This window comes from Lactuca serriola, chromosome 3, assembly GCF_051521515.1.
Source record: "Lactuca serriola cultivar US96UC23 chromosome 3, Lser_US96UC23_V15, whole genome shotgun sequence".
NCBI lineage: Eukaryota > Viridiplantae > Streptophyta > Magnoliopsida > Asterales > Asteraceae > Lactuca > Lactuca serriola.
Window position 1 is genome coordinate 6,276,692 of NC_136410.1, and position 12,283 is coordinate 6,288,974.

The 12,283-nt window shown below is 34.9% G+C and overlaps 1 protein-coding gene and 1 long non-coding RNA gene across 2 annotated transcripts; one reads left to right on the forward strand and one right to left on the reverse strand.

The window, feature by feature from the left end:
- Positions 1 to 1,070: 1,070 nt before the first annotated feature.
- Positions 1,071 to 2,224, forward strand: LOC145091375 (uncharacterized). The gene is made up of 2 exons (XR_013702143.1): positions 1,071 to 1,665; positions 1,743 to 2,224. It is a non-coding gene; the product is annotated as an uncharacterized LOC145091375 (long non-coding RNA).
- A 7,014-nt stretch (positions 2,225 to 9,238) lies between these two features.
- On the reverse strand, positions 9,239 to 11,832 carry LOC145094989 (replication protein A 70 kDa DNA-binding subunit A-like). The gene is made up of 12 exons (XM_079032938.1): positions 11,824 to 11,832; positions 11,596 to 11,742; positions 11,248 to 11,515; positions 11,027 to 11,120; positions 10,793 to 10,920; positions 10,637 to 10,721; positions 10,392 to 10,527; positions 10,099 to 10,307; positions 9,945 to 10,011; positions 9,636 to 9,815; positions 9,480 to 9,548; positions 9,239 to 9,403 (listed from the first exon to the last, which is right to left on the reverse strand). Exons 1-12 carry the CDS (start codon positions 11,830 to 11,832, stop codon positions 9,239 to 9,241), a joined length of 1,557 nt encoding a protein of 518 aa, XP_078889064.1.
- Between the last annotated feature and the right edge of the window lie 451 nt (positions 11,833 to 12,283).

Genomic DNA, 12,283 nt, shown 5'->3' on the forward strand with positions numbered 1-12,283 from the left:
ATGATAAACCTATCTGGAATAGGTATAATGAACCTATATAATCCATTCTAAATTCACTGGATATGTAACATTATTCACCGTTTAGGAAAACGATAACTGAAATTCTTATAACTTCAAGAATTTATCATACTAGATACGGTTTCGATGTTGTATTAGCATAATAGCTCATTTTTTAATTTATCCAAGTTTGGATCGATCGTAGATCTACATTCCCCATATTTTATATAAATTATGCGAGAATATTTATAATACATTTAATTTGGGATAAAGGTAAAGTCTTTAAATACAATACTCGACAAGTATATTATTTCGTAAATAATGACTATTAAGCCCTGAAGTCGATCATGTTATTTATTGTAATAAAATCCATATGTAACTTAGTAAATTGAGTTATATTTTCATAATTATATAAAAATATAGTAATACACTTTCCATTCGTTGTTACACAACCTTATGTACTAAAAGTTAAATTTGATAATTTTAACTAATAATCATATAATTTCATGAATTTAATCATTTCATCAATTATGACAATGTACTTTCGCTTTATACGCGAATAATAAATTTTGTTCATTTTTATACTTTTCCGTACTTCCATGAGATACTTTAACTTATACATATACAATCATCATTCATGTGACTTATAATATCAACAAGTGTTATTATAGCAATCTACTTATAATCTTAAGAATTTTCTCAATATCTATATTTATATTTCACATAAAGTATAAATATATCATCTTTTAACAATCTATTTTAACTTAATAGATTAATTGGTGATTTATCACATTTTTAGATTGCTATATCATAAACTTTTGACCAATAATAAAGTATGATACTATTATATATAAAAAACTTGAAATTTATCAAACTTTAATAGACACGTATATATTCTCCTCCAAATATTAAAACCGTAAAAGAGGGACCGTAGAAACTCACATTCGAAGCGTACTCGATCTAGGCTCAGTTTTGGAGAAGCTTTTCATGAATAACCGCGAGATCACCTTTCTTGGACCTTAAAAGTTTTTTCATTTGTTTTGGTAATGTTTTAAACTAAAGGGGTCGTTTATAAAGAGTTTAAATCACTTGGGACCTGCTTTAAAAAGGTTTAAGTTAAAAGCCCAGTTTTAATTTAAATTTATAAACACAGGGACTTGTTTTGCCAAAACCATCAAGTGTACAAAAGGGAACGGTGAGGCTCCGTCTTCTTCACTTCGGGCCAGGAACAGATGAAAACGAAGGCAGTCGATGAGGACTCCGGTGAGGCTGAGCAGGCGTCGACCTCCGGAAACCCTCGTGGGTTCAACCTCTGTCTCCGGCGAGCTCCTTCCCTGGTCAATTGTTTGACATCGGCGGTCCAAACAAGGGAATAGGAAGGGACGAACGTAAACAGTCCAAGAGATCGTCTGGTGGATCAAAATCGCGAGGAGAGGGAAGGAAGGGCCCGTCAGGATTGGCGACCCTTCGTGGGTTTACATCTTCATCATCGGCGGCAGTTGTGGTGGTCGCTGTCGTCTGCGGTGGCGAGGGAGGCTGCTCCGGCGGCTCCTCTTAGATGCTCTCCTCCAGTCGCCGGCCGCTGAACACGAAGGGGAAAGGTTCGAATGGTCCAATCGATCGAACAAAGGCAGATGTTCGGGGTTGCTGTTGGCTAGATAATCACAGGTATTCCTTTTCTCTCCTTTTTGTTATAACCAAAAATCAGTGGAGTCTTGGTGGGTTTTGAGTTTGATTCTTGACAGAGAATGGAAGCAAGGAGAAGACAGGTGAAGTAGAAGAGGCAGCTGCCTCTTGTTCACTCACTCGAAAACAACCTCTCCTTGGGGTTGTTCTTCTTCTTGATGGTGACAGCAAAACTGAATGTAAAGGAGGGTGTTTAGAGTTGGTTTATCTCATCAAGTGCAGGTGGAAAGAACCTAGAATGGATGAGGCAGCAACCTCTCTTTTGGGGTCTCGGTTTATGCTTCCCAGAGAAGAAATGGATAGAGGGGTTCAAGGTAGAGTGAGGAGGGAAACGTGATATTATGAAGATATGAACTGATTTTTGGCAGATTTTTCTGTTACTTTGAAATCCAAAATTTGATCTTGAGAATGTATTGCATTATTGGTTTATATTTGTGCATGTGGGTGCAAATCTGCTCAATTTCTTGTACTAGATATTGCTACGAGATTGAATGTATTTTTGGTTGTATTTCTTTTTATATACATGTATATCTATACTCAAGACTTGTAGATACATATATATTTGATAAATCTAGTGTATGTGTAATTGAAGTGTGCTTGTGCGTTTGAGGAAATAATCCAGAGGGAGGTAGGGAGTTAAAGAGAGAAAGGTAATTTAAATTTGAAGTATGGCCGACTGTTAAAAGTCAAAGTCTTCTTTTGACTTTTAAAAGGTAAACTGGGTGGTGTTAAATATGTACGATTTAAATTTGTGATGTAAGTTCCATTTCTCCGTGTCATCATTTTGCCTAAAGAAATTTTTAAGAAAGTGTTTGCTTATTGTGTCGGTCGTCGTTGTTCCAAAAACATTCAATTTCGATATACCAAACTCTGTGAATTAATGTTTAATGTTTCGAGATTAATAGAATCATATTCGAATTAATGTTTAATGTTTCGAGATTAATAGAATCATATTCGACAGATGGTTTAAGAAGTTTGGGATATTTTTAAAGGAAAATTTAAATATAATATATTTAATATACATTATAAACATCAAGTCACATACAATTTGGTCATTAATATATAGCGGTTCGCGGTGGTTTAACCGCCGAACTTTAACCGTTTTTCTTTTTACCAATTGTAGATATTGTCATTACCTATGCGTGGATATAAAGAACGTCGAAAACGGAGCTCGTATGCAAAAGTTATGAATTTTTAAAGATTGGTTATTTTACCAGCACCCAGTGCCACGTGTCAGCACCAGGCGAAGCTTTAGAGCCTACGCAAGACCATGATGTGGATAGAAGCTCCACGACGTGGAGTCTCTCCAGGAAGCCTATAAATAAAGGTGTGGGGGCTGCCTCATTCCTCACACCTTTTCTCACTTCTTTCTCTCTCTAAACACTCTCTACTCTCTACCACCCCCCCCCCCCCAAAAAAAAGCCTAGGGTACCCCCTAGCACGAGAAGGAAGCCCTGGAGCTCCCGACGGCTCCGAGAAGAGCTTTTCGACTCGGAAATGCTGCTCCAACAAAGCCCGTTCTTAATAAAAAATCCGCTGTAAGTGAGATACGTCTACCATACTTTAAATATAACTTATATGTAAATATAATATCGTTATTATGAACCTATAAATAAGATTTATCATTGATTCAACGCCGTTATACTGATTGAACTACTTACGGGAGGGGTGTCTAGAATGGTCACATTGGGTTTGGTTGTTGGATTTAAGAAAAGCTATATGCCGAAATGGTCCTGCCTCCCAATTGTACTGCCTGACTTATCCTTACTTGATAGAGAATGAAGTAGACTTTGAGTTAATGATGAATCTAGACTAATAATTAGTCACAATAAAGATTAGACTAAAACTTAGTGATAATAATGTTAGGTTTCGTCAAAGGAAAATAGAATCGTTAGAAGCGAAGCGCTGCCTGAGTTTGGAATCATCACTTTAACAGGTGAGTGCATAGTCCCTTTCATGAACATGATTTTAATACAAGTATTGATTGAAGTATTAAATATATGTTTATGTGCGAATTATTTGATGTTGCCTGAAATACGTGTTAAAGAACATACCTGATAATATATGATGATTTAGGATAAAGAGTAAACCTAAATTAATTATGAGGAAGATCAGGTAGTATTTCCTTATGAGTACGAGTGAGATATACACAGAGAATTGAACCCTTAAACATGTCATTACTCCGGAAGCATGGATTAGACATAGTTATTCGTCCCTAGTCCGAGAGTATGGATTGGACTTAGTCAATTGTCATTAATCCGGGAGCATGGATTAAGACATAGTCAATTGTCCTTAGTCCAGGAGTATGGGTAGGACATAGTTATTCGTCATTAATCCAAGAGTATGGATTTAGACATAGACATTTGTCCCTAATCCGATAGTATGGAATGGGCACAAATATTGATTCGAGAGCATGGATTAGATCCGGGAGTAAGAGGTAAAATTTAAGGTCCAAGAGTATGGATAGTCTCGTTGTGAGGATTGACGGGGTGGGGTAAGAGTCGATTATATATATGAAGAAATTGTATATTTTGTGAGATCTAAATTATATATATATATATATATATATATATATATATATATATATATATATATATATATGATATAACATTGTGGGATTGAAATTTTTATGTACTCACCATGTTTCCCAACTTACCCACTCAAGTTTATTTGTATCACAGGTGTCGATATGAAGTTACATTACACTGAGAGATTAAGGAGATATAAATCACTAGTGATAATGAATGTAAGTTTTGTTTATGTTTATGTTTCTGTTTTGATGATGACATCCCAATTTTTTAAAATGAATAAAAATACATTTGTCATGTTTTTCTAGGTACAAATTCCGCAACACTTTTCTTTAAAAGGATACTCTGATTTTTAAATAAAGCATAAACAAATCGATCTTTTTTGGCCGTGAAAACAGGGATGTCACAAGTCTACTCCGAACCTGCTGGATCTTCTCCGTCGTCTTGAGTACCACTTCGGTACTCTCCATGACCCTCTATCCTACCTCACCCAACATATCAGAATCCTGCACTTTCTCCCATAAAGCATCTCAAAGGGAGGTCGATCGATACTGGCATGGTAGCTATTATTATAGGAAAATTCTGCCAAGGGAAGGTAGGTATCCAGCTACCACCGAAGTCTAGAATGCACGCTCGCAGCATATCCTCCAAGGTATGGATGGTCCGCTCACTCTGACCGTTCGTCTACGTGTGGAAGGCCGTGCTGAAGTGCAGACGAGTACCCAGCTCATGATGAAATTTCTTCCAGAATCTAGAAGTGAATCGCACATCCCTGTTAGAAATCACTGAAACCGGCACTCCATGTCGAGCTACTACTTCTCAAATGTAGATGCTTTCTAGTTTCTCGACCGAGATACTCTCCTAAATCGGTATGAAATGGGTGTTCTTGGTTAGTCGATCAACGATTACCCATATCACATCAACTCCGCGCGCCGTCCGAGGTAACTTCGTAATGAAGTCCATGGTAATATCCTCTCATTTCCACACATGGATATCCAACACCTGCATCTTTCCGTGAGGTCTCTGGTGTTTGGCCTTGACCTTCCTGCAGGTCAAGTACCTCTCGACGTGCCAGACTACATCGTGCTTTATGCAGAGCCACTGGTAATCAGGACGAAGATCTCTATACATCTTCGTATCCTCGGGATGGATGAAAAATATGGATTTGTGCGCCTCCTCCATCAGGATTTGTCGCACACCGCTCGCGTACAAAACCCACACTCTACGATGGAGTGTCAATAGCTCGTGACTATCATAGTTGAAGGAGGAAATCTGACCCACAATACGCTCACTCTTCTGGTGTTCCTCCTTCATAGCCTCCTACTGAGCCTCCCGAATCTGCTCCAAAAGCAGAGTCACTATTGTCATCCTCAAGCAGATGTCTCTGATCGGGGCTGTGAATGCCTTGCGGCTAAGTGCATTGGCCACAACATTGGCCTTCCATTGGTGGTAGAGGATCTTGCAATCGTAATCCTTCTCCACGTCCAACCATCGTCGCTATCTCATGTTCAGATTTAGCTAGTCCATCAAGTACCTCAAACTCTTGTGAAACGTGTAAATGGTACAACGGACCCCATAGAGGTAGTGTCACCAAATATTGAGGGCAAAAACAACCACCCCTAACTCCAGGTCATGCACCGGGTAATTCGCCTCGTGTGGCTTCAACTGCCTCGAGGCGTAAGTGATGACGTGCCCTCTCTGCATCAACGGTGCGCCCAAACCAGAGATAGACGCGTCACAGTATACTACGGAATCTTCAACGCCCTCTGATAGGGATAATATCGGTGCCTCGCACAACTTCTGCCTCAAAGTCTCGAAAGCCGCCTGCTGCTCAGGCCCCTAGCAGAAAGTCAACAACTTCTTGGTCAGTCGGGTCAGTGAAACAACAATCTTAGAGAAATCCTAGATGAATCTCTGATAATAACCCGCCAAACCAAGGAAACTTCGAATCTCGGATGGAGACCTCAGAACCTCCCATCTCATCACGACCTCAACCTTGGCCAGATCGACCAATATACCGTTCTGGTTGACGAAATAACCCAGAAACTGCACCTCGCGCAACCAAAACTCGTACTTGGAGAACTTTGCGAAAAGTCTCTCCCTCCTCAACGTGTCCAGCACATCCCTCAGGTGTTCCTCGTGCTACTCCTGCGTCTTGGAGTAAACCAAGATGTCATCAATAAAGACTATCACATACCGATCCAACATCGTTCTGCATATGCGGTTCATGAGATCCATGAACGCGGCAGGAGCATCGGTGAGTTCAAACGACATTACCACGAACTCGTAATAACCATATCGAGTCCAGAAGGTTGTCTTCTGTACATCCTCGTCTCTGACTCTCATCTTATGGTAGCCTGATCGCAGATCAATCTTGGAAAACCAAGATGCTCCTTGAAGCCGGTCGAAGTGATCGTCAATCCTCGGGAGTGGGTAACGGTTCTTCACCGTTACCTTATTCAACTCCCGATAGTCTATACACATCTGGTGGGATCCGTCCTTCTTCTTCACAAATAGAATCGGGGCTCCCCAAGGTGAACTGTTTGGCTTGATATATTTTAACTACTCAATATATATCAAGCGATCAATAATAACGAACAAAAAAATAATACAATATAATGATGTTTAATTATTTTAACTACTTAATCAAATAGTTATAAGCTCATATCCATATCTCTTACAAATTACAATCTATTCGTTACTTCTTGTTCGTAGTCCAACCCGTCCATTAGCGACAGTCTCCAGCTCAATTTCTACACTATTGGGCCTTGAAAATAATGGACCATAGAAAGATTTTCAGTTAAAAAGTGTTCTTTTATGTATTATATGCTTTATATTACCACAATTTTGTGAACAAAAACAATTATAATATAGTTCTGTTAGCCTACTTTAAACCTAGTCATTGGTCATCGTTAAAAAGGAACTCATAAATGATATACAAACCGTGCTGGCACGATTGCTATTAAAGAAATTTGGATAAATTACACGAACGGTCCCTGTAGTTTGGAATAATCTGCACGTTTAATCCTTATAAATAACTTTTGATCCAGATTATCCTTATAATTTGTTTTTGTTTCGTAGTTGGTCCTACTAAACCTAAAATGACATTTATACCCTTACTTATCATTTATTATTATTATTATTTTAGAAGAAAGATTTTAAATAAAGAAATATATGTGGGTTCACTTCCACCCTTTTCCCCATCTCTTATTATCTCTATGTTTAACGTAGCAAGCCTCCCACTCCTTCTTCTTTTCACCTCCTTCTTCTTCTTCTTCCTTCGTCCCTATCCCTCTACCCCAATCTCATTGGCGAATCCACATGGCTGTTGTTGGTACATCTGATCAAGTGGTTATCTCCTACTTTGGCGTTCCCCCTATCCCTCATCATCTTTTTATCCTTAGAAAAACTCGATTCGTGAAGCTTCCTCATCTGTGCCGCTCCTATACCTCGATTAGAGAACATTATCCTTTACTCACTGGAAAAACACGAACCAGGAAGTCATCAGACAAACTCGAACCAGAATCATCGAAAAAACTCTTCATCCCTGATAAGAAGTTTTCAGAAACGTGATTTGTCATAGGAACAATAAAATAGAAAATTAATTTCTCCGAAAAGGAGGTGCTTCTCTGATGGCGTTTCTACATTTTTTATTTTCAGTAGTTATCAAAACATGATTGTAATCAATTTGAAACAAATCAGTACAAAGTTAAGGATTAAAATATTTTTTAGGGTTAATGGTTTCCAATAAACCTTAACATTCCCATATTCTTTAATGGAGATGATTTTGGTCTGATATGTATTTGCATGTTAACATTTAGCGTTAATGGTTACAAGGCAAGAAGATGAACTCTCCGATGATGCAGTGGTCGGAGAAGATGACTGGACCAGATATGCTCAAAAGAGTGGGAAAAGAAGAGACAAAGGGTATGTGTTTAACCATGGTGGGTTTCATCGATTTTGATTTTGGAGTGAGTTTTCTGGTGGGTTTATCTTTTGTAGTTAATCGATGGTAGATGGTGAAGGTAGAATGACCCTGGATATGGTTTCCTTTTACAACTATTATACTTATTCCTGACCAGAATGAGGCGACTATGGTTGCGATGTATTATGCAGGTTTCCGGTGAAAGGAGGGGAGGGCATGGAGGGAGGAAAAAAGAGTGTGTGGATGTGGTGGCAGATGAAGTCTCAATGGTTTAGGAGTTTGAAGAAGACGATGGGAATGGTGCGGTGAGGGGTTGGAGGTATTATATGTATTATATGGGTTAATATATATATATATATATATATATATATATATATATATATATATATATATATATATATATATATATATATATATATATATATATATATATATATATATATATATATATATATATATATATATACTAGGTGAAAACCCGTGGAACCCACGGGTGTTAAAGTTAAATAAAATTGTAAATTTAATTATGTAATAAATAAAATATCATTAAATTAGAAGACTAATATTGTATTTTTTTATACGGATTTTATTTGTAGGTATTTAGTTACACAAGAATTGTTAAGTATTTAACTACAAATGGAGAATTTTAAAACCTTTATTTTTTACTTTTTTTCCTTATCTTTCATGTCGATTGTACGTTAGGTTAATAGAATTTTTGCTGTTTTCGTATGTTTTTTCTTACGATATGTTTTCTATTTAGAATAAATTTGTAAAGTTTAAGTATTTAATTATAAATGTAAATCCACATCTTTTATAAAATTAAATACTTTATATAATGCAAGATACGTTTAAGTAATGACAAAAAAACATCACAATTGATTTCATTCAAAACAAAATAACGATGTCAGTCATGAAATTAACATAAAAAAAAACAATACGTAATTATAAAGTATTTACTTATTACGATGGATGAAATGTGCTATGTTATAAATAACTAAAATATGTTACAAAAAAGTTGGTTATAGATTGCGAAAAACTTCCTTATAAACAACATTGAAAGTTTTGTTTGTTAGTCTACCATCTTTATCTAAAATTAATAATTTCAATCCCTCTCGGCTTTGAACTCTAGATAACGCAACATACAATCAACGTCATAAATGTCATGGAGGTTGTGCTTCAAATCAGTTGATATTTTCAGCGGACTAGTTGCAGATGATTTATCAACTGTTGATGGAGTAAAACTCTCATCTGTCTGTGATATGACATCCTAAATTTAAAAAAACATAAACTTTCATATGGAATATATAAATATTAATGAAAGTTAATATGGGAATATAAAATACCTTTTGAACATTCTCAACAACATCATCTGATTCGAGGGGTACTTCATTTAAGGACACTGATTGAGTAGTCTAGAAAATAAAATGGACATATACAAAACGTTATGTATATAAATAAAAAAAACATATATAAAGGGTGATCATTAAAAAGTTATGTACCAAAATTTCTAATTTACTTTCCAAATTGGAAACAATATCCACATCCTCTGTAAGTTTGACAACGCTGTAGATATTATTATAGTTGCTGACGTTGTAGGATGTAATTTCTACAAGAAACGCAAATTTGCGGTTTTTCAATACGTTCATATGGTTTGGAAAAAGTTGCATACTGTCTCCAGCCTGTAAGAAGTAGTTTAATATATTAAAACCAAAAAATGTTATTTGATAAAAAAAATATATACGGTTTCAAGTATACCTCTTCATGTAATTTTTCAACTGAGATGCACTTATTTCCAACAATCTTTTTGCCTCCCTATCAAAAAGCGTAAATCCAATAGTGCCGGTATGATCTTGCACGTTGATTGGAATTATATACCTAATAAAAAAATGTATTATATTAATATTAATTTTGTTGACATAGTGAAAATATTAAATATATTAATATAAGTGGATATGTGTTTACTTTAAAACAACATGAAAATTCTCGTCATTGCAAACTGGATCTAAACACTGAATTTCAATAGTTTCTGAGATATTGTCGGGGGTAGTATAAGACAGATTTGGTTTGGGCACTTTGTTTATCTTTTTCCCACATTTGTAGCACGCTTCATAACACCAACGTAGATTCTGTCTTATATTGACAATCTTACCAACTAATACAAATTTCATTGGCTGTATAAAATAAAATGTAAAATTAACAAAAAAAAACACAAAAAATGTATATAAAATCAAAGGACCTAAAATAAAGAAACATACTTTGAGTGGTTCTGTGATCTCCGAAATGGTTTTTAAAGGGAAATCCCCTTTAAAATCATCTATGTATGAAGAAGCGTAACTTGGCAGCGTATATATGCTTTTTTCCGGCGTACCTCCATTAACATTAACTTTTAATCTGGATTGTTTTAAGTTATATTATTAATTACAATAGACTGAATAGTTATAATTTTAAACACAACATATAATTTTTTAAACAGTTTAAATATATATTAAAATAGACTAACTCTTTTTTGAAGTCATTAATCTCATCTATTTCAGAATTAATGAACATTTTTGTTACATCATAATGACTTTTTGCCTGACCTATTCCTGTAAAAAAAATTATTAAATAAAAGTAGATTGATGAAAAATATGTAAATATATATAGTTTCAATACAAACCATCCCAAATGTTCAGTTTAACAAACTGCATCACTATAACAACACAAGTAACCGTGGGGTTACTTTTCAAGTACTGTGACAATTGGTGTGCTTGACTTCCAAATATAGTGACCTGCAAGTGTACAGACCTAATTTTTTTTTTTTTTTAATTTAATTAGTATTTTTAATTGATTCTTATATTAGTAAAAATAAGAATAAAATAAAAATAATAAATTTTTATTTGCATAATCTCACTTTAAATTAGTTAGTGTAATCTTCATGTAATGCCTTTGTGTGTTAGGATCGGATGCTTCAAGGGGACGAAATGACACAATTTGTCCAATAACATCTACACAATTTAATAAAATAGAAGTAGATATTATTTAGTTAAAACTGAATGGAATAAAATTGATAATAGCATTGATAAGAAAATACATAAATTATAAAACTGAATGGAATAAAATTAAACAACTTACCAAAAAATGATTGTCTTGGGCAAGTTTGTTCCACGATAGAATTAAATTCAACAAACAGAAAACCATTAATTGGACCTGAAAAATTGTCACATCTTTTTATAATAGTTCTCCAATCCAAAGTAATGGTTTGTCTTTGACCGATAACACTGAACCCATTCTTCACAGCAGCCATACTGGGTTTTAAAATGATGTAACTTTGATCTTCCTTTAACAGATGACCAAATCTGGAAAAATTTTGGTTAAATACACGAGACTGATATTTTGTTCCCTGTTCACCAAAATAATAAATAAAATTTCATATTGATTGAAACATGTAAGAATTAGTAGTTTTATAAAAATTAAACAAACCTCTTCGTCCATGACGATCATTTCAATGGATAAAACGATATTATTCCTTATAAAATTCCATATCTTTGAAACCCGTAGTTTGAGATGTGAATCGTCAGCCAAGCTTTCAATGTCTTTTAGGTATACTTTGTTACCAATATTCATTTCCTACAAAGAATTGATAGCATAAGAAAAAAAAATAAGAAAATAGCAACATATTAAAAAAAAATAAAACACTGTTTGTAGTACATTGTTCATTGTATATTCAATACCAATCGACAAGTTGACATTTTGATCATTTATATGTCATGTTTTCAATGACTTAATGCATTGACTAATGCTACATTGGGTTTTTGTTTTTAATTTTGTATGAAACATGTCGAACCCTTTCCCTTTTAAACATGATAAGTCTGGTTTCTAAGAAACATTTGAATATGCAGCAAACCATTTATTGCACCTGAATGAAACATATACGATTATGATTATGAAGCCTTCAAACTGATTAAAAAAAACAGATATATACACAAAGAAAGTGATAAAAACAACAGTAGAAGGAATGATCAGATGAATGAAAGAGTTACCTTAAAGAAAAACCACGGTTGAATGAAAGAGTTATGAATGAAACATATACATTTAAAAAAATGATTGATGTTTACTGAACTGAATACTTATATACCGGAACAGTTTCATACTTTGGTTCACATTACGA

Coding starts and splice junctions, on each gene's coding strand:
- LOC145094989 (XM_079032938.1), bottom strand. Junction 10,308..10,391: donor AGATCACAGAACCACTCAAA/GTATGTTTCTTT, acceptor TATTTTATACAG/CCAATGAAATTTGTATTAGT. Junction 9,816..9,944: donor TTACGCTTTTTGATAGGGAG/GCAAAAAGATTG, acceptor TACTTCTTACAG/GCTGGAGACAGTATGCAACT.